General features: G+C 37.1%; 1 protein-coding gene across 2 annotated transcripts; it reads right to left on the bottom strand.

Annotated features, from left to right (window-relative positions):
* Positions 1-1,568: 1,568 nt before the first annotated feature.
* Positions 1,569-27,452, bottom strand: TMA16 (translation machinery associated 16 homolog). 2 transcript variants are annotated; one of them, XM_015139407.3, is made up of 8 exons: positions 27,319-27,452; positions 19,640-19,737; positions 15,034-15,146; positions 9,314-9,351; positions 8,020-8,104; positions 6,711-6,859; positions 4,664-4,706; positions 1,569-2,789 (listed from the first exon to the last, which is right to left on the bottom strand). In XM_015139407.3, the coding sequence occupies exons 2-8, from the start codon at positions 19,670-19,672 to the stop codon at positions 2,609-2,611; spliced, it is 642 nt and encodes a 213-aa protein (XP_014994893.1). In that variant the 5' UTR covers positions 19,673-19,737; positions 27,319-27,452; the 3' UTR covers positions 1,569-2,608.

Here is a 27,452-nt window from a genome sequence, read left to right as displayed (position 1 = left end):
TTATCCACAAGGAATCACTAAAATGATTGCTACAGGGGAGAAGAAAACTAGGTCACGAGCTAAAGCATTCTATGAATGGGCAGAAGGTTCTTCTGGGAGGTAAGATAGTAAGGAAAGGAGGCAAGAATAGAACTTCAAAAACTTAAGGGAGAAATTATTCGGAAGTGGCAGCAGAGCAAAAAGGACACCTACCCAATCTCCTGCCCCTGAAGCACACGGAAAATAAGAATAGAAAAAGCTTCTATTTGAGGTAAGCAAGGTCCTAAAGGGACACCTCTGTCAGTAATCATGGCAAGGAAGCAACTAGGGTATTAGGGAAAAAGACCACAGATGTGAGTCAGCTGCTCTGAACTTGGAAATGTATCACTAACTTATGTCCATGGAAGTTCAGTTCATTGGTTTAGACAAGGGGTCAGCTAATTATGACAAGCGCGTCAATCCCCCGGCCTATTTTGTATGGCCATTAACTAAGAATGGTTTTTATATTATTATTATTTTACTTATTTATTTTTTGAGACAGGGTCTCACTCTGTCACCCAGGTTGGAGTGCAGTGGCACAATCTCAGCTCACTGCAGCCTCTGACTCCCGGGTTCAAGCAATTCTCCCACCTCAGCCTCCCCAGTAGCTGGGATAACAGTGTGCTACCACACCCGGCAAATTTTTATAGTTTTAGTAGAGATGGGGTTTCACCATGTTGGCCAGGCTGGTCTCAAATTCCTGACCTCAAGTGATCCACCTACCTCGGCCTCCCAAAGTGCTGGGATTACAGGCATGAGCCACCGCACCCAGCCGGTTTTTATATTTTTAAAAGGCAGCAAACAACACGCATATGCACACGAATATGCAACAGAAACTACATTTGGCCTATAATGCCTAATATATTAAATATTTACTTTCTGGTCTTTTATAAAGAAAAAGTTTGCCAGTCCCTAGTTTACAAAAATAAGTTACCTTTACTTTGTTCCATGGCCATGAACTGTAGACGTTGTCTTATAGAAAGATGCCACTGACTTAAAAGTGGTCTAGATGAAAGGAGCATAAGTTATCACCCCAGAAAGAACATGTTCAACAGGCAAGGAGTAAGGACATCTTAAGCATCACTCTAAAGACAAGTTATCTCTGAGGCTGCTTTGATCCAACTAGGAGTGACATGATTATTATGGTCCTAAATGGTAAATGCATTCATTCAACGAATACTTACCTATCCTAGTTTCCCAGCAGTGTAGCTTGTTAATTGTAATCTTTGCTTTGACAACACAGGGGAAACTAGAAACAAATGTTTAAGGAGGAGGACAATCTGTCATTTTTCACAAGTTATTCATCTAACAGTAGGGACTTTTAAGTGTCAGTCCAGATAAAGCAGTTCTTATTCTCTTTAATGCAACTTACGACTCAGTTTTTACAACCATTTTAAGACTATGAGCCAAAAGCAAGAGAGGAGGAAACTTTTCAATGATTAAAGAGACATTAACTACTCATGTAATCCTAAAAACATACTTTTACACAGATTACTAACTAATCAACGTAAGTTACATCACTAAAAAAAAATAATTAGGACTGTAAGAAGTGAAATTGCAGAAATAAATTTTATTTTTAATTTTCAGAAGTAAAAAAAGTAGTTATAATACTTTAACTGTTAACAAGGCTTAGTTGATATCTGGTTAACCTAATACAGCATTAATGTTTTTATTCTTCTCTTGAAAATACTCAAATACACCTGCATTGTTCTCTTTTAAAAACATACCAAGGATACTTGCATTTAACAAGTTTTTTGAGGAAGAAAATTGTACAACATTCATGTTTTTCATGACACTGAAAATACTGAATTATATGTCAACTTATCTCTAAGAAAAAGTAGCATAATTAAAATCACTGGTTCTCTAATCTTTAATTCTCTCTCCACAAATAAAACCTATCACTTTTCACAATAAAAAAGCAAAAAATAATATACAATTAAAAGGAGGTAAACTGAAACTCTTTATCCCCTTTGTCAAAAGATAAATTAATTTGTGGGAGATCAACACAACAATCATCACTGATTTTTTTTTCTTTTACCATTTAACTCTGGTTCAAAAGATAAATAATAATCTATAATCCGGCAGTGTATACAAACTTCTTATCACATTTTCCCTTATTTTGTAAAAAAGGAAAATAGGTTTAATGTTTAAAAGAAGTATTAGTGTGATATTATTACTGAAAGGCAATTTTGCTATTATCACAACTCAAAAAGTACCCACAGGAATCTTTTAGGAAACAGGTTACTGTCCATTTCACAAAACATAAAAGTAGGTGGTCATAAATACACAAGAAAAACAAAACATTTTTTGTCCTTAGTTATATTGCTCCCTCCCGGCCCGAAATTCAGATGAAAAAGATTAAACAACTTCTGCAGATCACATCTATCTATTTTAACAACTTAATGTAAATGAAAAGCAGTCTTCATTTTAAAATAAATATCGTAACACCATTTTTGAAACTGCAAATGAAACTCTCATTATATAAGAGAATGTCAGTATCAAAATCTTGTATCTTGACAATTAGGTACCATAATCAATGAATATAATTTGAAGCTCTCAAATTATTTATTTTCAATTCAAGTGAAGACAATTAGGCCACTGCAGTCATTTCCTCATCCGAATCACTTGATTCATCGTTTAGTTCCAATTCCCCTAAATCTTGGTCTACAGTTATAATAGTTTTCCTCTTGCACTTCTTGGGAATTGCATCATTAGCGCCAATTTTTCTCATTTTAATGTTCGGTAATTTCTTCAGATCAAAGTCCCATTCCCTAGACAAAAAGTGAAAAAAAAAAAAAGGGGGGGGTACAGAGTGTTGGTAAGAGTTAATGTGGAAAACCAGGAGATAATAAATTTTCGAAACTCTGAGGATCCTACATATTCAAAACTTCAAAAGCATTAAAGGAAAATATTAGGCGCAAATTACTAGAAAGCTCTTCTATTCTTTCATCCTCTCTAACCTGAGTATCTCCTTCTTTCAGGCTACCCAGATCAAGAATTGCAATCAAAAGTAGGAACTGTATCATACCTGACAAATCTCCAAAATACAGTCAGAAGAGGTTTTCCTTTTCACACACAGAAGTACATCCCAGTTAAGTTTCAGTAATCAACTGTTATTCTTATAATGGAGAATTTTCAGTTTTTCAACCTCAGTATTTTATTAATTACTTTAGAAGTAATGTGAATATTGTTTTGGGAACTGAACTCTTAACCAGAAGGCTATACTCATCTCTTTTCTTGTTTCTGTCTTTGGAGGAGGTAGAAGATATGTTGTTTTAGAAATAAAGAGCATAGTTATATATTTAAGATTACACTCAAAATAAAATTAAGGTATAAAAAGAATCTTAAACTCCATATACTTAAATTGTAAATACATGCTATACATAGGCTCAAAAGTGAACTGCACCTTAAACATGATAGATGAATTCTATTAAAGCTAATTTAGTTTCAACGAATTCAAAAGTATAGACAATGACTGGATTTAAATTTACCTAATTTCAATTAACATTAAATATAAGACCCTTTGACATGGTCTAGTTAAGACCAAAATGATTAATAAAACAGAATCTATGTTTACAAACTAAAAAACTCCTTGCTGATTCATTTGCTTCTTATAGATTTCAGATATTAGAACTTTGTTGAATGCAAACAATTTGAGAATATTTTCTCCCATTCTATAGGTTGTTTATTCCCTTGACAGTTTTTCCTGCTATGCAGAAATTAGGTCCCATTTGTCAATCTTTGTTTTTATTGCAATTGCTTGAGGACTTAGCCATAAATTCTTTGTCCAGGGTGCTATCAAGAAGGGTATTTACTAGGGTTTCTTCTAGGATTTTTACAGATTATCCTAAGTGAACTAACACAGAAACACAAAACCAAATACTACATGTTCTCACTTATAAGTAGGAGCTAAATATTGGGTACACAAGGTCATAAACAAGGGAACAATAGACACTGGGGAATACAAACGAAGGGAGCGAAAGGGGTAAGAGGTAAAAACACCACGTACTGGGTGCTATGCTCACTACCTGGGTAATGGATTCATTCTTACTCCAATCCTCAACATTATACAATATGCCTTTGTAACAAACTTGCACATGTACCTCTGAATTTAAAATCAAAGTTGAAAAAAGAAAAAAAAAAAAAAACCTATAAAACTGAAATCCTACTCAGTAGTTTCCCAGTTTACAAAAGAGTACAACTAGAAACCACTGGACAAAGCGGGTCTTGATGACTTAACCAGTTCCCTGGAGTCATTCCTATAACCATCTTCTCTGCAAAAGAGGCTGCTACAGAACAGCCTTGGGATGTGACTCTGAGCCATCACATCTGTTGCTGCTATTTCTTTTTCTAAGAAAATAAGAACTGGGGAGGAATAGTGAGATCACATACTTTGAGGTACTATAACAATGTATCTTAAACCATTTCGTGAAACAAAAAGCACACCAGGTCACTATCTGGTCGGTGCAGATCAACTGTTTGTAAGCCCAACTTCAGAAAATTCTTACTTGGTCTGATAAAAAAGAAAAGGTTAAAAGAAACTCCTGATTTTCTTTTAGTTTTACCGTCTAGACTCCCAGGAAGAAAGTTCAACTGTCAAGTACTTTACACACAGCTTCAAGGGAACAATACAAGACAGACTCACCTGAACATTTTCAGATTACTTGCATTTAGGATGTCAGGAATCTCTGGAAAAGATAATTTATCTCCATGAGGCAATGTTTTCTAAATCACATAATTTTATATACAACAAATAATAATTTTTAGCAAGAATATCCAAAAGAAAACAAAATTTCAAAGTATTGCTGCAATTAACATGAAAAATTTGCAAAAGGGGTTAGCTGAAGATGACTTAAGAAAAATCCTATTAAATGATAAATTCTAGCATAAAATCCATGAAATAAAACAAAGCTATTAACAAAATAAACCCTGTCCTTTTTTAACAATAAAAGGTACCTGGCAAAGTATAACTATCAATTCACTAAAATAATATGACAGGTTGTATATTTTTTCTTGGTGAAAAGTACCATGTTTTCAAACATATAATCTACCTTCACAAGGTAGAATTTATCTCAGGAATGCACGAATTAATGTTTAAAAAAATCACACTTTTCCAAATGTGAAAAAAATACTGTTTTAAATTAAAAAAAGAAATTTTGCTTAAAGAAGTTCAATAAAACTTAAACCCATTTTTTTTTTTTTGAGACGGAGTCTCGCTCTGTCGCGTAGGCTGGAGTGCAGTGGCGTAATCTCGGCTCACTGCAAGCTCCGCCTCCCGAGTTCACGCTATTCTCCTGCCTCAGCCTCCTGAGTAGCTGGGACTACAGGTGCCCGTCACCACGCCCAGCTAATTTTTTGTATTTTTAGTAGAGACGGAGTTTCACCGTGGTCTCGATCTTCTGACCTTGTGATCCGCCCGCCTCGGCCTCCCAAAGTGCTGGGATTACAGGCATGAGCCATTAAACCCATTTTTAATAAAAACCAGGTATATGGTAGTTCCTTACCATATTTCAAAAGTTCATCATAACCCAATATGCATGATCACACTTAAATTGGTGAAATACAAGAGGCATGAACAACAAAAATTGGAAGGCTGCCGCAAATATCTGGCCAATTCAATACAATGTTAAATGAAATGCAGTATCAAGTAATAAAGAAGATAAAATAAGCATGTTTGCTACAACTGTATATTGACTTTTACAATAGTTTCAGAGAATAACAGTATGAGAGGCTAGGTGTTAAAAGGTATAAATAAGCACAAAAAAAGTTTTTAAAGGAACCTTAATGAATCAGAAATAGTTACATCACATGAGGAGGGGAGAGGGGATGGTTATATCTAGTCTTCTCAAAATCTTATCAAAACAGAATTTGGTGACAATTTCCCTACAGGGAAATTGACACCTGCAAACTCATCAGAGTCTGTTCACCAGACCCATCCCCTGATTCTGGGAAAAGCACTGCAGCATAGCAGATCTGAGTTTCAGTTCTAGCTGTATCACCAACAAATGGTTTACTTTGGATGTGCTCTGATAAATACTGCCAACTCATCTGGCTGCTACATGTTGAACAGACTTTAGCGGGGAAGAGTGGAGGCACGGAGAGCAACTGGGAGGCTATTACCATGGTACAGGTGAGATGATAATGGCCTGAACCAAGGAAGTGGGAGGTGGTAGTAGTAGTCATCAAAGTCATCAGATTCTAAACACTTTGCTGAAGGGCTGGATGTGGACTATGAAAGTGTTTCTGATCTGAGTAACTGGGCAGGTGGTGATGCCACTGACAGGAATAAGAAACCTGCAAGTTTTAGGAGAAAAGCCGGCCTTTGTTTCATGACATGTCAAGTCTGAGATGCCCAAAAGATATGCAAGTAGAGAGCTTGAGAAATCCATATGTGATACTGCAAATCTGGAGTTCTGGAGACAAGTTAGGGTTGATAAGATAAATGTGAAAGTAATCAGTATTACTATCACAGTAAAAAGACATGATGTCACTGTCACAAACTTGGTAGTTTTGTTGGGAATGTAGAGGAAAAAAAAAAGAATCCAAATTTTTTCTAAACCCTCACAAAGAAAAAGACATCAAAGAAAGAAAATCAAACGAAATAAACAAGAGCTAAAATAAACCTTTGAAATCAATCACAAATTGATACTGCTATGTCATGTAAAAGCAAACTAAAAAATCAGTGAGCACACCAAGGCCATATCCTTCATACTGCTGTCGCTCCCGCTCCATGGTCTGCTTGATGACGGTCTCCCGGGAACAGTGCCGCCTTCCCTGCCTGTCCCTGATACTGTTATGTAACTCAATCTGCTCCAGCTCACTGCTGAATCGATTCAAGTACCTGAAAAATAAGAAAATGATTTGTGTTACATACAAAGTCTATGTATTGGGCTTATATGACTTAACAGAAAACTAAGTATCCAGCCTTCGTGTGGCCTTTAAATGTTTATGTTTCTCTAAGTTCCTCAGGTCCTCAAACCTCTTTTACCCATTCCCTGGATAACACGACCATTTCTTTAACTTCAGTGACCAAATCGCAGCCTTCTATCAAACTGCAGACCCTCACATTCAACCACCATCTCCATCTGGATGTCCCCTAGTGGCTTCACCGTTAGCACATCAAAACTGAACTTGCCATCACCCTGTCCCCACCTACCCCCCACTAAACCCCCTCCATCTCCTGGGTTCCCTATCCAAGGAAATAGTTCTCCAGACAAGGAATCTGATGACTTCCTTGACTGCTCTCTATCCCTTTTATTACACATCCTAAGTTTTCACTAAACACTGACACTTCTACCTTCTTAATATCTTTGGAATCTTTTACTTCTCTTTATCATGCTATGAGCCAAGCCAAAGCCACCATCATTTCTTGCCTAGATTGTTACATCAACCTTTCAACGGTTTCCTGGCCAGAGTCATGAACCTCTCAGTCTGTTTTCTTCATTCTCAATGTGCCCTTTCTAATGTTAAGTAGGATCATTTCAGCTGCTTGCTGTAAAAGCCTCCTATGGTTCCTAATGTCCTTGGATAAGGTCCCAACTTTTAGACTGACATCTGAGGTCTTTCATGAGCTAGTTATCACTTATTGTACCTGCCACACTTTCCTCCTTGAATTTATTTTAGTCATATTAAATGTCTGGCAGATCACTAAATATGTTATCTTTATTCTCGCTTCTGGGCATTTTACTCTTCTTTCTGGCTAGGGGTTCTTCAAACTACCTTGCCTCGATCTGCTAACCCCCACCTTTCAGTTGCCAGTTTAGATGACACTTCTTCAGGAAGCCCATCCTGATCCCAAGAAACTGGCCTAACTACCACTCTGAGACCCAAATAGGTTACGAACCTCCTATAGTGACTAAGACAGGAAATGAATCCAAAGTCTTCCTGATAACAAAGCCCATTTGCTCTCCTGAAAATCCATAACAGAGCTCTGTGTCTTAAAGAAACAGGCTGGAGAATTGTCTTTTCTGACCCTTTGCTCATAATATGCCCAGTGTTTACCTTTCAATTAGTTGACAAGCATCTTTCTTTGAATATCTGTTCTTTTGGGGATCAAGATGGTTTTGAAACCATTGCAGTTTTTCACCTATAAACAATAAGTACCAAGACAGTTTGCCCCACAAGTCATCATTTAAGCAAGTAAATATTCATTATCATTCTCAATATTAATGTGTTTAAAACAGAACCAAAATTTATGTCAATGTTAAACATAAAGCCTTGTTTGGGCTCAAAGCTAATTAAACCAATCTGTCACAAATTAAACTGTCAGATTTTAATTTAGAGAAGAGAGAGGAGTGAGATGGATGCTCTTCTGTATAGATTTCTTATCCAATATGGATGCAAAAAAGGAAAGTAATTATTTACTCAAGCCTGAACTTCTAAGTATTTAAAAGCAAAGGATAGCTTGTCATAAATAATGAGAACTCCATTAATGATGAGAATGATATTTCCTGAGTATTTAATAAGCTGTAGGCACTATGTAAACAGCTTTATAATCCCATGAGAATTAGTACTATTATTATCCCCATTTGTGGATGAGAGATGTTAAATGACCTGTCCAGGGCCCCAAAGCTAGCACCTACATTAAGCACACAAGAGCTACCAGGTATTGTGTAGAGTAATTGATATATATTACCAAAAAGCCAACAAAATTCATCCTTATGAGTAAACCTGACCATCAGGGTCACTTTCAGTGAGATTTCTCAAGATTACAGATCAAAAAAAATCACTTTGCCCAGTATACTGAGATCCCATTTAAAAATACTATTATGTTACCTGATGAAGCACTGATGGGGGTTCAAATACCTTTCATTTTAATACAAAAACCCTAACAGTCAGTATTTAAATCTCAGACTTGTGAGTAAAAAATGCTTAGCAATAAATCTGACCAAAAAAACAGTGACATGACACTGAGATACAAACTGAAGATGTGTATGTCTACATCATTAAATAAACAGGAATTGTTGTTTCTACCTAGGCCATAATCCTTCATAATTCTAATGGTTAGGGAGGTAGAGTTAAACTTCAGATAGATGGACAGATGGATATGAATGTATGTGTAGACAGATAGGTAGGTAGATAAATATAAACTAACAGTTTCTGGAAAACTGAGCTAGAAATCATTAACACTGTTTATTCCAAAAGTTTAATGACTGATTTTCTTTGTTTAGATCAAGTCTGATCAAATTCACTCCGATAAAAACAGTATTTCACTAAAAGAGTAAAAACAAAAATAAGTATAGGGCAGAAATGCCCTATACTCTAGCCAGAGTTTCAAATAAGTAAACCCACTTACCAATAAGGTTGAGACGCAAGGCCTTTTCATTCTTCAATCTTTGAAGGAAAGGTATATAAATATGTGTTAGAAAATTTCCAAAGCAAGTTTAAAACTCTGACAATAACAACAAAAAGAAAAACTGCCTAAAGAACTCTAATTAAAAGATCATTCTTTACAAATTTGAAAATAATTTTGTTAATAGAAACATTAAATACCATGCTTCTCTTTTGAATCACCAGAATAAAATTTTTATCAGAAATGTTTTTTAAGCACCTCAATGTCTAAAGGAAGCCTATAGAACAAGCTGGTTTTGAAAACACAACTGAAAGCTTTTCTGAATTATGAACGTTCAGATGGGTTCTGTAATACGCAGAATACTTGAGCACAAGAGTAATGTGAACCTTCTGGAAGACGGAGTGCTGCCACTAAGACTAAAAGGCCCTACTATCATCTTTTAAACTTCAATAAGAACAAAACAGAATGGTTACTTTCAATGTATTTGAAAAGAATTACAACAAACGAAAATTTCATTTATTCTCAGAAAGTGAGTGTATAGGTAATATATGCCTCCTATTACTGATATTCTAAAGACTTATTCATTCAGCAGACCTCTGGATACCAAGTCTTTGCCAGACTTTAGTTTCTGATAGCCCCAAGGGATACAGCCATGAACAAAAAATCCACTGTCCCTGTCCTAAAAAACCTTACAATCTAAGGGCAATAAAAACACAGAGAAGCATACAGAGCTCTAAAAGCATATTTAAAAAGCACCTACCACATGTTTTAGGATTTGGGAAGGTTTTCCAGAGAAGTAAACTTTAAGCTGAGACCTGAACATGCAGAGAAGTTTTTCAGGATTAAAAAATAAACAAATAAATAAAAATAAAAATAAATAAAAAGGATAAGGGACTACAGGAATGGTAAAAGAAAAATGTTAGCCATGAGAGAAGGCTTAGTATAAAGCAGGAAGTATACATGGCTTTTATCCACAAAGAAGTAAACAAACCAGATTTATCCTCCCATTTTACTCAACTAGAAAACTGGAGAAATAAAATGAAATCTTTTGTTCTTCTTCTTTTTAGAGACAGGGCCTCACTGTGTAGCTCAGGCAGTAGCACTATCATTGTTCACCGCAGCCTCAAACTCCTGGGCTCAAGCAATCATCCTGCCTCAGCCTCCCAAGTAGTTAGGACTATTGTTATACACCACCATGCCTGGCTAATTTCTTCTTTTTTTTACTTTTATTTTTGTAGAGACAGAGTCTCACTATGTCACCCAGGCTCGTCTCAAATTCCTGGCCTCAAGCAATCCTCCCACCTTGGCCTCTCAAATCACTGGGATTACAAGGATAAGCCACAATACCAGGCCAAAACCTTTTCTATATAAAATTTGTAAGTTACAGAATAGGAGAAAATATCCATAACACAAATAACAAAGGACTTGTATCTAGAATATATAAACAGTCCTTACTACTTAACAGATAACCCAGTACCTAAAAGGCAAAAGATTTGGACAGATTCTCCATCAAGAAAACACAAATGACCAAAAAGAACCTAAAATGATGCTCACCATCATTAGTCATCAAGAAATGAAAATTAAAACCACACTGAAATACCACTGCACACCTACTAGATTGCTTAAAATTAAAGAGAGAACAACAATAACAACAACAAAAAAACCCCTGCAATATAACATGTTAGAGAGGATATATAGCAAATAGAACTCATACTCCGGTGGTGAAAATGTAAAATGGTACTATCACTTTGAGAAAAGTAATTTCATATATACTTAAAAATACACCATATGATCCAGCAATTCTTATAAACCCAATTTCTCATATACTTAAGCAAACATCTTAAGTATGTTAACCAAACGTCTTATAAACTGAATTTCTTATAAACTCAAACATCTACCCAACAACTATAGTTCTAGGAAGTAAAAGAAAAATGAAAACATATGTCCAGACAAACACCTGTACATGAATGTTCTACAGGAATGAACTTTATTCCTAATAGCAGAGGTTGACAAATATTTTCTTCAACGGTCAAGTAGTCACATTTTAGGCTTTGGGGGCCGTGTACCTGTCACAATTACTCAGCTCTGCCACCACAGCATGAACGCAGCTATAGAAAACACAAAAAGAACCAGCATTGATTTTTCCAACAAAACTTTTCATAGTAACAGGTGGTTAATGCCTTAGCTTGCAGACCCCTGATAATAGCCGAAATCTAAAATATATCCAAACGAACATAGACAGTGAATGGATGAACAAGTTGCATATCCAGTGAATGGATATAAATAAATTGCCTGAGGATGGAATAATATTCCCAATAAAAGGAAAGAACAACTAATACATACAATGACATGGATAAGTATCACAAACATTATGCTATGTGAAAGACAATGGCACAAAAGACCACATACAGCGTGATTCCATTTATACTAAACATTAGAAAGATAAATCTCACCTATCAAAATAAAGAGCAAATTAGTGGCTGTCTGAGGCTAGGGGTAGAGGGTGAGGACTGACTGGGAAGATGCACAAGGGAATTTTCTAGGAAGATGAAATTGTACTATATACTGATCAGGGTGGCTACGCCAATGTATACAATTGTCAAAACCCAAAAACTACACTTAAAATGTGTTTGCTTTATTATATATGAATTATACCTCAAAGTCGATTTTAAAAAACAAAGAACACTTCATAAAAAGTTGGAGAATGCTTCTGAGAGGAATTTGCTGCTTTTAAATAAGGCTGGAGGGAAGAATCTAGTTAGAAGTCAAGTTGCAATAATTCTGAATGGACTCAGTGGGAACCTGAACTTACAGTGGTATCAGTTGCAATGAAGAAAAGTAGAGATTTGAGATTTAAAATGATACTTGCATGTAAATATGAAAAAATTCTTAAGACAATGTGTAAACATGATTTTTCAAGAGACTCAGTAAGATTAATTCTCAAAGGTAGTTGTTTCTGAGATTCTTACCCATCATGCTTAGTTTCCTTTGTTAATCTTTCATTAGGAGTCATTTTCATTTGCTATCTAGAATTATTTGCCAAAATGTTGCTATACTGAAAAATCATAAAACAAAAATCACATCATATCAAAGAGCCACTTGCTGCTTGTAAATTGTTTATTGTTCGGAATGTGCTAGTCTTCAAACCATCCTAGTTCCTGTCATACAGTCCTAAATCAGAGCTTTTCAAATGTTGAAGATAAAGAATATGCTTGAACTTTTACTCTAGCATTGTTATCCACTCCTACAGTATCTTTTCTGAGGTCTGCCAACAGCCATGTGAGGAAGCTTGGAAGCAGAACTTCTCCCTAGCAGGCTCTGAGATGAATGCAGTCCCAGACAACAGCTTAGCTGCAGCCTTGTGAAAGATGCTGAGTCAGAAACACCCAGTTAAGTGGCAATGGGATTCCTACCTAATCCAGAAACTGTGTTTGTTTTAAGCTGCAAAATTGTAGCAGAATTTCTTACACAGCACAGTTACTAAAACAACATCTGGTAACTGCTATTCATTTCTAAGAAGCCACAGGTACCCAACTTCAAGTTGTCTTGTTGGTACCTTCTTCAATCACCTTGCTTAAAGTTGTCCCGACCATCTGGGTATCTTGTCACCAATCATCTTTTGAAATGGGACAGGGAATCAACAGCATTTCAACATGCCTTTTGTGACCACATTCCCACTCGTGGTTACTGATGCTGCTACTCAAAAAACTGACATTTATGGTGGCCTAAGCCTATGATTTCATAACATAAATAATGTTAAGTACTATTAAAATTGTGTATTTGGTTCTAGAGCCACTCACTATTAAGAGAGTAACTTTTTGAAAATAAATTTTAAAAAGGGAAAAAATCCGATCTGTTTAGAACACTGTCCAAGCAGAAAAATTAACTGATGTTTTTCTGCTTTGCATTACTAAAAGAAAAGTCTTGGCCAATAAACAGAATTTTCTTAGGACAATATATATATCAGATTAGCGTGTTGTTCTGTTTTATTCTTCCATAATTTTTCTATAATGCTAATTCTGTAAATCAATACACAACATGCTGAATATACTTGACAACATACAAACATTCTAGGCTCATGGTCACAATGACAGTGAACCAAGTACTTAATCATATTCTAAAGCAGTTACTTGCTAAAATATTGCACATTATATCACTGGTACTATATGTAAGGTAAGCAGTTCATAGACACAGAATTAAACAATCTTTAATAAAATGGTAAGCAAATTACTTCCCCCACCTCCATTTTATTTTGATCCTTTCACTTTACATTAAGGACAAAAGTGTGGGTTTATTTTACCACTCTTCCAACCTTCACCAGATCTTTTCACCAAACATATACAAAAGTCATGTCTCAGACTCAGACCATTTACAGCAGGTAATAGTATCTACTTGACTTTAAGAGAGAAAAAAATCTCCTTTTTTAAAAAAATGGTATTTAAGGGAAAATAAATAATAGTATAGGTCAGTGATTCTCACAGTGTGGTCCCTAAACCAGCAGCAACAGCACCAGCATTACCTGGAGACTTGTTGGAAATGGAAACCCTTAAGCCAGAAACCAAACCTTCAGAATAGAAAGTTCTAGGGATTGGAACAAACAGTTTTAATAAGCTCTACAGATGTATTTCATGTACTTAAGTTTGCAAAATACTGATATATATGACCGCAGAAACTGTAAAATCACAGTACTAATAAATCATGTTAAAAAGATACAGTAAAAGTCATAAAAGTGATGCACAAATAGCTGAAGTTTGAAAACTACCGTGCTAAAGCAAAACTGCTATCATAGTAAATATTTGTTAAACAACAACAAAAAAAAAACTACCCCCGAGAAAATAAAGAAAATTTGACTCTGCTATCATAACACTTAATTCCTTCTAGTCAAATCACTGTGAAACAGCTAACCTTTACTATATAAGGCTTATCTTAAGCAAAGAATCAACATTTAAAAATATACTGGTTTCCATTATCTAGTATGCAAATGTATCTAACATTCACGAAAATGGCAAGGCTATTCTAAAATAGTCAAAATGATGATTTTTATTTGAACTTCACTTCATTTTAAGGAATCTCAGAAACAGTCTTCTTTCTCTTCCTTCTCAGTCTCACTTGTGGAATGCTCCTTCTTTTCCTAACCTCTAAACGGTAGAACGCCACTGGACTCAGTAATTGGCTCACTTCTCTTCCCTATCAACAGTTACTCCTTAGGTGAACTGATCTTATCCAATCTCATGGCTTGAAATCCCACATGGATGCTGATCGCTACCACATTTGTGTCAATACCCCTAACCTATTCTCTGAATACTAGACTAAACATATCTAACTATCCATTCCATACCTCCTCTTATATGTTTCATGGACACTTTAACCTATATGCCTTATATATAGACCTCACATTTTTCAACTCTGTTCAAACATAACTTCTTCAGAGAAGGCTTCCATGACTATCCCATGTAAAACAGAACTTCTCACTCACTCTCCATGGCATAACTTTTTAAATTTTACATGGCACTCATCACCTACTGCTACGTAAATTACTTCTCTGTTTTAGGTAAGCTCTAAAAGAGTAGAGTCCTTGTTCAGTTTTACCCTCTGAATACAGAACACATTCAATAAATACTTATGAAAGGGAGACAATATTGCGAAAGGACACATGTTTGAAAGATAAATGTATAAAGGGGCTTTTTAACAATGAATAATACAAATGATGAAAAGATACTTACTTTTCCTTTTTTTCTTGTTTGTGGGCCTCTCTCGTAATTTGAGCTGCTTTTCTACTATATGGATGGATGACTTTTTTTTCCCGTCCTGCACTTTTTCCCTTTGGTGCTTTAGGCTAAAATGTATGAAAACACATGACACATATAGTCAGATATGTAAGTGCCTCCAGTCACAAAAATCTTCTTTACAAATAAATTTCAAAAACAGTAATATGACAGAAATACAGTAAGCCAAAAACATTACAAGAAAAATCAGGAGATAAGCCAGATTTATTAAGTAATTCTAATAATCTGTTGCCATGGTAATGACAGAAATGATATATTCAGAGGTGCTCTCCAATGACAGAAGAAAGGCACAGAAGGAGTCAATAAACTCAGCTCTTCAACAACATGTTCCGTCTTCAAAGAAGATACAGGGAATATAGATAGTGAGGAGACTCACAGCCAGAAATGTTACAGTTAAGAAAATTAAGGGGGTAGAAGGGACTTGGATTACTAGTAGAGATTTGATTGTAGATGTTTCACATGGAACAAAGCGGGCAATGAATCATGTAAAATCAAAGTTGGGCTCATTGCCTGTACAAATTAGGAATACAGAAAATAATAGAAGCCATCTCAGAATTAGTATATCCAAAAGGGAAATCATATCATTTTCCCGCTGAAGCTCTATGCCAGTTAATCAGATCACAATTCATTAGGTCCTCCAAACTAGACATCTCAGGTTTTTTTTATTCCTACATAATCCTGTATCTTACCCCACCTATAATGATTTGGGAATCAGATTTGGCTCTCTGTAATAAAAAACCCCAAATAATGGCATAACCCAGATCAAGTTTGGTTCTTTATTGTTAAAAGTAGGAGCTGAAGGTTCTGTTCCACAAAGCCCTTAGGGATTCAGGATCCTTCCATTTTTTTGTCTACTAGCCTCAGGCTATACCTACAGCCTAATAGCAGGTCTACACTCAAGCCAGTATGAAGTAGGAAAAGAAAAATCTGAAGGTACATCTCCTTTTTTTAAGCACGTGACCTGGGAAGTCACAGATCCTTTTGCTCACATCCCACTGACCAAAATTTATTCACAGTGTTACATAAGGGAGAGTAGTAATATAATCCTTATTCTGTGAGAAAAAGAACCTTTCATATAGAAAAACAGAAAGAATACATTAGGGGACAGCTGGCAGTCTCCAACATACCTAGTCCAGAAAAAGGCCAAGTGGCTCTAAAATCTTCTTCAAAACTACTGCCAATTGCTTAATTCAGTCCTCAGAATCTTTCATAATCAGGATGGTCTTTAGATTCTCCCCACTAGTCCTTTTTTCAGCAAAGCTACAGAGTCTGTCTTCATAAAACACTAACATAGTAAAGTCCCTCTCCCCTGCTTAAAGTGCTCCACTAGCTCACAGTTAGGTCCCAAGTCTTTAGCACAGAAACAATCTAGCCCCAACCTGCTTCTCCACCACTATTTCCCATGCTCCTCTATAAAAGATTCTTCATCCCATTCTTACTGAACTTCTCACCATTCTGGAACATACCAAGCTGTTTCATAACTTCTTGAGACTGAGTTTGTTATTACATCTGCCTGCAAAATACTTTACTTGCCCTTTGATAAGATGCAGCTCAAAATTACTTCCTTTGTATAACTTTCTAGGCAGAACTATTTAAAATAACCGCAAATTCCTCATTCACAAATGTATTCATTCTTTCAACATTCATTGAGTGCTCTGCTCACTTTCTGATAAAAGAAGATATATCCACATCTGAATCTTAGGGTTATCACTGGAAGTTGGTTACAGGTATAGGAAAATAAGTAGAACCATCATGTAACAGAGTATATGTACTCTTATGTATCTCTCTGCTCACATGGCAGGTGCAGAGGAGAAAGGGAGGTGTAATGAGAAATTTTTGGGATTAAAGAACCTAGCAAGCATGAATCAAGTAAAACCTTTCAGGACATTTGGCAGGCTGCCTCTAAGATGGACCCAATAAACCCCACCTCCTGATTCTCACGCCTCCGTTACGGAATCCCCTCCCTTTGAATGTGGGCTGGACCTACTGACTCACTTTTAATGAAGAGAATTTAGCAAAAGCAATGAAATGTCAATTCTGAGATTAGGTTATCAAGTAACTCTGGCTTCCATCTTTTTCCCTCTCATGGAAACCAGCTGTCATGTAGTGACCTGCCATATGGAAGGGCCACATGACAAATAACTGAGGGAGGCCTCCAGACAACAGCTAGTGAAGAAGTGAGGCCTGCAGTTCAACAGTCCACGAGGAGCTGAATCCTACCAAGAACCATCTTACCAATCCTACCAAGAGCAAGCTTAGAGGTAGATCCTCAGCCAAGCGTGGTGGCTCATGCCTGTAATCCCAGCACTTTGGGAGGCCAAGCCAGGTGGGATCACCTGTTAAAGACCAGCCTGGCCAACATAGCAAAACCCCATCTCTACTAAAAATATAAAACTTAGCTGAGTGTGGTGACATATGCCTGTAATCCCATCTATTCGAGAGGCTGAGGTGGGAGGATAGCTTGAACTCAGGAGGTGGAGACTGCAGTGAGTGTAGATGGCACCCCTGCACTCTAGTCTGGGCAACAGGGTCAGACCCTGCCTCAAAACAAAACAAAAACAACAAAAAGAAGTAGACTCTCCCCAGCTGTGCCTTGAAACCACACTCCCAACTGATACTTTCACTGCAACCTTGTGAGAAACCTTGAGGGAGAGGAGCCCAGTAAGCCATGCCTGATTCCTGACTCAAAGAAACAGTGAGATCATAAATATTAGTTTAAGCCATTAAATTTTACGGTAACTTTTTACAAAGGAATAAATAACTAATGCACAACCAAAAATCGAAAGCAAAGATGCATCCTGTAAAAGAGATCTGATCCCACATATCATTTTTTAAAAATGCTTAAAAATATGAAAAAAATTCACGAAAATCCCGAGGAAGAAAATAGAAACTCTCTGAAGCTGCTAAAACTGAAAATACATAGCCATGAAGTTCCAGCAATATGTTCAAAACTGCAAAAAATTTCCTTTAAAAACTCAAAAACTTCCTTTAGGGAAAAAAAGTTTGATATCCCTTGAATAGAAAAATGCCCTCATAGCTTTAGATGATCTTGACTAAAGAACCTTCAAGACTTAGTACAAAGAAGGTATAGGATCGGGCGCGGTGGCTCACACCTGTAATCCCAGCACTTTGAGAGGCCGAGGCGGGTGGATCACGAGGTCAGGACATCGAGACCATCCTGGCTGACATGGTGAAACCCCATCTCTACTAAAAATATAAAAAATTAGCCGGGCGTGGTGGTGGACGCCTGTAGTCCCAGCTACTCGGGAGGCTGAGGCAGGAGAATGGCGTGAACCTGGGAGGCGGAGCTTGCAGTGAGCAGAGATCGTGCTACTGCACTCCAGCCCGGGCGGGGGCGACACAGGGAGACTCCGTCTCAGAAAAAAAAAAAAAAAAAAAGAAGGTATAAAGAAATGAACTTATTTTTGACTCAACTGTAAGTTATGATTCCTTATAATAATGTATTCTGGAAAAGGTTGCCTCAAGGCAGGATATGAATATATAATGAGACACAAATATATACAATAAAATTTACTATATTTCAAAACACTTTCATATTTTTCAATACATTAAAATTTGGAAAAAAATGTTTCAACAGGGAAAAACTAAAGTAAAACTCTATCATAAAATAATTAACAGACTGTTTTGAATGCCTACGCCTATAAAAAGGCTCTGGCACCACAGAAATAGTCCAGTCGGAAAACCTGCATTAAAAGTATCTCTTCCCTATAATCTTTAGTGACTGCTTAAAAAATTTTAGTCTGGGCCGGGCGCGGTGGCTCAAGCCTGTAATCCCAGCACTTTGGGAGGCCGAGACGGGCGGATCACGAGGTCAGGAGATCGAGACCATCCTGGCTAACACAATGAAACCCCGTCTCTACTAAAAATACAAAAAAATTAGCCGGGCGAGGTGGCGGGCGCCTGTAGTCCCAGCTACTCGGGAGGCTGAGGCAGGAGAATGGCGTAAACCCGGGAGGCGGAGCTTGCAGTGAGCCGAGATAGCGCCACTGCACTCCAGCCTGGGCGACAGAGCGAGACTCCGTCTCAAAAAAAAAAAAAAAAAAAAAAAAAAATTTTAGTCTGAAAGTCTGTTCTTTGGATTCATAACTAGAAGTAACAAAAAAACACATAAATAGTTTATTCAAAACAATATAGCAGAGTCATTTTAGGGGCAATATGCTTTAAATATTCCTGTTAAAATAAGTAGCAAAAAAGAACTTTGCCTAAAAGACCATCAAGTTGAGCCATAGTCTAGGCTCAACCAGAGACAGAAATGCCATTTAGACTACTCAGTGAAAGGAGAGACATAAAAGATCATTTCACAAAACACACTTGAGGGACACAAAGTGTACATAGATACATTTTTTTTTTAAAGTGTAAGACCAAACCCATGCCTACAACTGAGAAAGCTTATAGTGCAATACTGTAAACACCATATACCCTTAAACATACAAATACAGGCATGCCTCACTTAACAGGGATACTTTCTGGGAAATGAGTCAGTAGGTGATTTTCTTTTTATGCAAATAGAAAGTGTACTTACACAAACCGAGATGGTGTAGCCTACTACACACATAGGCTCTATGGCACAGCTTATTGCTCCCAGGCTATAAACCTGTCCGGAATGTTACTGTACTGAGACTGTAGGCGAGTATAACACAAAGGTTAGTATTTGTGTATCTAAACATGTCTAAACAGAAAAGGTAAAGTGAAAATACGGTATTATAATCTTATGGGACCACTATCATATATGTGGCCCACTGATGACCAAATGTCATTATGCCATGAATGACTGTAAATTACAGTAAATGATGTACCAATTTTACACCAGTGACATGATGGAAATGGGATGGACTAAGCAAATCTACACATTTTGTTTGCAGTGAATCTTCACTGCAAAGATAGTAGTGAAATGCACTAGTGAGCATTTTCCTTCTTTAACAGATAGATATGATGCAATGACAGGTGTCAATGACAAATGATTAGTGCTTCCAAGAAGACTTTAATGGTTCCATATATAAGTCTTTCTAAACCCCACCCAATCTTCAAAGACCACTTAAAGGTCAAGTTCAACTGTTCCTTGAAGGGTTCCAAGAATAATTTCATATCTCAGTAGCCCTTCCCTCTTGGTAGCATTTACCATTCAGCACCTAATAATGTACTGCACTGCCCAGCATTAACTGTACATTTGTGTGTTATTTCCTTAATAGCAGCTCATTTGAGACTGCAAATATGTCCTGAGATTGCAAACCACAGTTTGAGAGTAAAAGAAAGTGGGATGCTGCCTTCAGTGAGCATTTACTGGGCATCCACTTTGTACTGTACAATGGGCTACTATGAACTAAAAATATGATGTTCTTTAAAATAGTGTGAGGTATAAAATATAAAAGTAATTTATAAAACTGCTCATGATAGTGCTTTCCTTAACATTAAAAGAGTATGTTAATAATTATCTAATGCAGACTTCAATTTTATCTTCATTTTAGATTCTAACATCTAGCTCAACTTATGTTATTCCAAACTTACCTACTAACATCTAGTCAGAATAAACTTCTTCTCCCACATTCTCTACTGCCACTCTTTACACCTCAACCTCACAATAGTATTTGTTATGTATATATTTTTTTAATTACTGAGCACACACTAAATATACCATGTACTAGGAAAAGCACTGAGGCTTCCAGATCAAAAACTGACATGAATTTGCCTTCATGGGGTTTACAATGTAGTTTTCTCAGGAATAGCTAACTTAGTAAGTGCTGGCTAGAAAATGGATCGAAAGCACAGGGTCCTGACTCACTCTGGGAAGTCAGGAAAGGCCTCCCTGAGAAAGTAACTTGAGATTTAAAAATCAAGAAATTTATTAAACGTTTCTCAATTTCCCGGCTACAAAATAAATCTACCACCTAATTAATATGGAAGTTAATGTTTAAATCAGAAAATCAAATCAAAATATCTTCCTTGTTCCCAGAACAAAAGAGACAATATGAAATAATACTGTTCAGTACAGATTTTGATCCAACATCAACAAATACTTGCATCACTGTATATCTCTGGATACAGATAATCAAACACTTTTCGCAACAAAACAATGAACATCTAAAATCAACAAGTTGAAAAATGATTGCCTTGCATACTGGTATTTTTTAATGGCAAAATGGTGAGAACTAGCAAACCTAAATAACATATGAAAAAAGAAGCATTAAAATAAGCTGTAGAAAGAGACACATAGACTGGTTTTAATTATCTTTAACTTCACTAAGAATGGCCCAACCAAAGTTTGAAAGAAGAGTTTAAAGAGACGATGTCACACATTATAATTGTTTTACTCCTGTAAAAGCAGACAATAAACGTAGTAAGAAGGAAGAAGTAGTGTGGTTTAAACTCCTCTCACATGCAACCCCATTTAGGTCTACCTGGAATAATAACATAGGAAATTAATATGTCACTAAGTGAGACTTCTATCAAAGACCAGAATATCATATTTGGGATCATAATGAAACAAAGATGTAACTATCAAGGAAGGACAAGTTCTTTCCAGAGATAAAGGTAAGTGTAGAGTCTCCCAAGGATATTCAGATGGGAGGCAATAAAGAAATAAAGGTGATTGGCCTGATCCATTTTAGTGATACAATTCTACAATAAAAATAAAAATGTTTACCTCATTTAAAATTTCCTTCTGACTGAAGAAAACTTTGAAACAAAAGCACTCTGAAAAACTTTTGCTAAGTCACACAGAAAATAGATCAGTTTTTCCAACTTAAATGCAATAGTATTTGCCTTCTATCTTTTCTATAACAAGGCACAGGCATACAGCCACTGGAATTCTAGCACATATTCATGTTTATCCTTCTGGGTCTTTTGTAAGAAGTGAAAAACAAGATCGTAGCTCAAATCAGTTTGACAGGTTTACTGTATTAATTGCTCCTGGGAGAAACAGACTCTCTTGTTGGCCTGGCCCTGAACAGGAACAGGCGAGTAGACTACCTACACACTGAGATGAACACAAACTCTGTGCCAGTCCCTGTCAGAGGCACTCTTTTCACTGACAAAGTTATACAGCAAGAAAGAAGGCACTGTCTTGAGTCAATTCAACAACCACCATGACCACCCCAACAGACCTACAGCTTTCAAAAACCCTTATCAAGTAATAAATAATGGGGCCGGGCACGGTGGCTCCAGCCTGTCATCCCAGTACTTTGGGAAGCTGAGGCAGGCGGATTGCTTGAGGTCAAGAGTTCAAGACCAGCCTGGCCAACATGGTGAAATCCCATCTCTACTAAAAATACAAAAATTAGCCAGGCGTGGTGCACGCCTGTAATCCCAGTTATTCGGGAGGCTGAGGCTGGAGAATCTCTTGAACGTTGCAGGCAGAGGTTTCAGTGAGTTGAGATAGCACCACCATACTCCAGCCTGGGCAACAGAGCAAGACCCTCACTCAAAAAAAAAAAAAAAAAAAAACAGAGAGAAAGAATGGATAAATAAACTATATACATTTCTTAAGTATTTAAATTAGGATGTTTCATTCATAAGCCTTCATAAGTCAGTTTTGTGATCTCCAAATGTACTTTTGGATTAGATTTAGTAGTGATTTAGAAAATAGTGACTTCTTAGCAAGCCTAGGTTCCAAGTGCTGAACATAAAGCAGATGTCACACACACAAAAAAAGAAAATTTCTTAAAGTGTATATTATGTAACAAAATAAGACAAAAAATAACATTTGGTAATAATTTATCCTTTAGGTCACAAAAGCTTAACTGAGCTCCTTATTTATTTGTAACATTTGCTGTGTGTTCAAGTTTTAGATTAGCATTAACTATTTCAAGCACTCAAAAAATGTAAATAAATTCAGTTGGCCCTCCAGGTTTCACATCTGGGTATTCAACTGAGGACAGAAATGTTCAGAAAAATAAATAAAAAATAACAATATAACAATAAAAATAATACAAATTTAAAAAACAATATAATCACTATACAGCATTTACACTGTAATAGGTATGGTTAAGTGTGACTTAAAGTATACCATATGCAAAAAGTACACCATTTTATACAAGGGATCTGAGCATCCATGGATTTGGATATTCGAGTGTGTCCTGAACTAATACCCCTTGATACCAAGGGACAACTGTAAAAAGCATAGTAATCTTTAAAAAATTTGGTATATCACTCTTTACAAGAAGAGTAAAAACAAGTGTTATTTAAAAGCTGGAAAAACTTTAAAAATGAAAACTTCAATGAAATAGAATTACTAGTGTGTAATACTAACAAAGATAAAGAATAATTCACATTGCATGAGTGGAGGTGTGAGTGTATTTGTAATCTCATAGTTCAAGGGGGTGCAAGCCAGCACAGTCTTCTGGAAGGCAATTTCATAGTACCCATCAGGGCTAAACACAGTGGCTCATAGCCCTTATCTCAACACTTTTGGGAGGCAAAGGTGGGTGGCTCATTTGAAGCCAGAAGCTTGAGACCAGCCTGGACAACATAGTGAGACCCCGTCTCTACAAAAAAATCTAGAAAATTAGCCAAGTGAGGCAGTGTACCTCTGTAATCTTGGCCACTGGGGAAACTGAGGTGTGAGCCCAAGAGTTTGAGGCTGCAGTGAGCTAGCTATAATATGCCACTACATGCCAGGCTAGGTGACAGAGCGAGACTCCATCTCTAAAAACAGTTTTTTAATAACATAAAATAAAAATAAAGAGAGTACTCATCAAGATAAAAATAGAATTTCTTGGTCAATTTCTTGGTCAACTTTGACCAAGAAATTCTATTTCTATTAATTTATTCTATAGACATACTTACACATGTACCAAAAGGAGGACAAATAATCAATGCAGCAGTACTGCAATGTCTGTGGCAGCAAAATAGTGTACACAATTTAAAGGTCCATCACAGATCGGGTTAAATAAGTTACAGAAGCAAACAATGGAATGTTCACTATTTAAAAAGCAAGAAGTAGATCTATGTGTACTTACATAGATCTGTAAGATCAGGTAAGACAAAAAAGCAAGGGACTAAGGTGTCTAGTATACAATTTATGTAAAAAGAGAGGTTAGGGAACATACATATATGCTGGTACATACATATAAAATATCTGAATCAATAGCTAAGAAACTGTTAATAGTGGCTGTTTCTCAACAGAACCAGGGCATTAGGCAAGAGAGTTGGAGAAAGTCTTTTTGTGGCAGATGAAATAATGCTCTGCCCTCCCCCGACCAAAAGATATCCATGCCCTGATTTCCCCAGAACCTGGGAATATATTACCGTATATGACAAAAAGGACTTGCAGATCTGATTAAGATCTTGAGATGGGGAAAATCATCCAGGTGGGCCCAATATAATCCTAAAGGTCCATGTAAGAGGAAGGCAGGAGGATCACTGTCAGAGAAAATGTAACCTCCTCTAGAGGAAAATTTAAAGATGCTATGCTGCTGGATTTGAGGAGGGAAGGAGCCAAAGAATGTAGATGACCTCAAGAAATGGAAAAAATTCATTAGAGCCCCTTAAAGAAAGAGAGCCCTGAAAAACACCTTAATTTTATCTCAGTGAAGACTCATCTTTGGACTTCTGACCTCCAGAGGTTTCAGGAAATGAATGTGTTGCTTTAAGCCACTAAATACGTATCACTTTACTATAGCAGTTAATATGAAACTAATAAAATTTTAATGAGCAACCATTTCTTAGTGTTTTAAACCATGTACAAGCAATATTGTCTCAACAAGTTTGGTATACTAGGTAGATTTCCATTAATGTTTTTCTTTAGTTTTACTAACTTTCAGGAGCAAGTTTTCACTAACAGATAATCTCTATGAGATTTATTAAGCTGATTTATTGTTGTAGCTCATATTTATAGATGTAGGCTCCAAAACACACAATCTCTACCATTAAGGTAGTCAGTAACAGTTAATGCCCCACAGTAATGTGCATGGATAAATGCTGGGAGGATGATGGCACACTTTTCAACGGTATATAGTCTAGCTAGGGAGGAAAAGCAGCACACACAAGCTGTATGACAGGTTTATACAAAAAGGAGTATACCCATCAGGGCCTAGTTAAGTATAGTATGAGCCATACTTAAAAATACTAAAATCCTGGCTGGGCGCAGTGGCCCACACCTGTAATCCCAGCACTTTGGGAGGCCAACGCGGGCAGATCATTTGAGGTCAGGAGATCAAGGCCAGCCTGGCCAATGTGGTGAAACCCTGTCTCTACTAAACATACAAAAATTAGCTGGGTGTGGTGGCTGGCGCCTGTAACCCTAGCTACTCGGGAGGCTGAGGCAGGAGAATCACTTGAATCCAGGAGGCGCAAGTTGCAATGAGGCAGAAGTTGCAATGAGCAGAGATTGTGCCACTGCAATCCAGCCTGGGCAACAAGAGTGAAACTCCATCTCAATAATAATAATAATAATAAACACTAAAAACCTTTTTAATGCAGCATAAAGAAGTGTTGAGTGGGATGGATTAATTTGAAAAGATTCTTTAAGTATAATAAAGTAAATTTTGATATAAAAAAGATATGAACTTGCTCAGCTCCAGCAAAGATTTACAATAAGAGAACATTAATGAGCAAAGTAACAAGGCTGGAAAACTATAAGCTGTACTGTTACTATATATTTACATAACTAAAGTTAACAACAATAACATTTACTAAGTGCCAGGCACTAGACTAAGCACTTTACATTTAATTTCCACAACAATTCTGTGAGGTAGGTACTACTGTTATCCCAATTAGACAGATGGGAGGTTAAGTAATTTTGCCAAGATGGCAACTCAGGGAAAACCAGGTGCCCATCTCTGTCCTCTGGGACCACATTCTGAGCTGTACTGAAAGAGGATGCAGCAGAACCACTAATGAGGTTGTATCAAAAAAAAAAAATGACAGAGCCAGAAATGAGCCAATGAAAACAGGTTTATATGCCACTCTATTGACTTCTATGCCAAAGCAACATACTTCTACTATACAGCCTGATAAAAAGGTGAAGCTCTGATAGTCAAGGACAACTACAAATACCAATCAACCTCCCCAGCCCCTCAAACACAATGAGATGTAATTGCTTTCACATTCCACTCTGAAAAGGGGGAAAAAACTAACACTATAAAGAGTTGGAAATTCCACAAGCAAAGTGACAAGCAAACACTGAATTTACACAAATGTGTACAATCTAAACAAAATACAAAATATGCCTCAGTGGTGCATTAAAATAAATAGATGAAGCACAAAAAACTCATGAAACAAACAACGAAAGACCCAAACTGTAAGACAAAAATGACTGGCGTACAATGAAAAGAGAAAAAATGAAAAGAAAGAGGTCACATTGTGGGCACAGTATCATAACCTTTGACCAGATTATAAACGTTTTAAATTTTGCTTTTATTACAAATTAATTTAAAAATATTTATAAAGCCTGTTTCTATGCAAGAATTATTCTCAAGAACACAACGATTAAGTAAAATACAGGCAAGAAGAAACAACATTTGTATTTCAGAATACAAATATAAAGAAAAGCAGTGAAATTATAATTACAAAACTTAGATAATGTTTGCTTCTTAAGGTTCTGAAAGTTACAGGTTCAAAGAAGGTAACACAGGGCTTTCAAAGGCTGTTTTATTTCTTAAAACTACATAATGGGTAAACGAGACTTCCTGAAACTACTAATCTTTACACTTGAAATGTGTCTTAGAAACACTCTTTTGTATCTACTCAATTTTTAACAAAAACAACAAAACTGCTTCAGAGCCCTGGAGGGAATGCGGGCGTAAAGGCGGAATTAAGGGCAGGAATGGGTCACTAACGGGAGGTGAAAGGACGCCGAGGAAGAGGCGACTAAGCCCACACTGAGTCTACCTAGGCCAGAGGGGCAGAGGGGTGTGGGGCCAGTGACCTCCGGAGTTTCGCCAAACTCCCCGATGCGTTTCAGTGGAAAGGTGCCGGGTTTCCCCCGAGGAGGTAATGACTAGCGAGAAGTTAAGCACGAGGCAAAGAGGAGCAAGGCGACATCTGGGCACTTCAGCACTCGGACGCGGAACTCTAAGGTCCAGGCGTTGGGCCTGGGGCTCGTCTCACAGAGGCTTCGCCCCTACCCCGCACACTCTCTCAAATAAACACTTTGAATCCTCCTCTCTCCCAAGTTCTGGAAACTGCACCCTCCCTCTGTGCCTGCTCAACAAGATCCCTCCGGGGAACGAACCGAGCGGTTCGGGGGAGCAGGAGGGGGCCCACCATGGTGACGTCCTCGTGGCCACGGAGCAGCTCCGTACTCTAGACCCAGGTAATCTCACCGACCGCAGGAACAGCAGCTCACAAGAGCACCCGGGTCGAATCCCACGTGGGGCCTGAGAAGCCGGCGCAGATCC

This window comes from Macaca mulatta, chromosome 5 (assembly GCF_049350105.2).
Source record: "Macaca mulatta isolate MMU2019108-1 chromosome 5, T2T-MMU8v2.0, whole genome shotgun sequence".
Classification (NCBI taxonomy): Eukaryota; Metazoa; Chordata; class Mammalia; order Primates; family Cercopithecidae; genus Macaca; species Macaca mulatta.
Note: the sequence above shows the minus strand (reverse complement) of the source record. Positions and strands in the feature narration are given on the sequence as shown.

What these genes read in the sequence shown, in the direction of transcription:
- TMA16 (XM_015139407.3), bottom strand. Translation starts at nt 19,672, where the DNA reads ATGTGTGTAGTAGGCTACACCATCTCGGTTTGT. An exon ending in GCTACACCATCTCGGTTTGT is followed by an intron (nt 15,147 to 19,639) that starts GTAAGTACACTT and finishes CATACATTTTAG; the next exon opens with CCTAAAGCACCAAAGGGAAA. An exon ending in CTTGCGTCTCAACCTTATTG is followed by an intron (nt 8,105 to 9,313) that starts GTAAGTGGGTTT and finishes TATTGTTTATAG; the next exon opens with GTGAAAAACTGCAATGGTTT.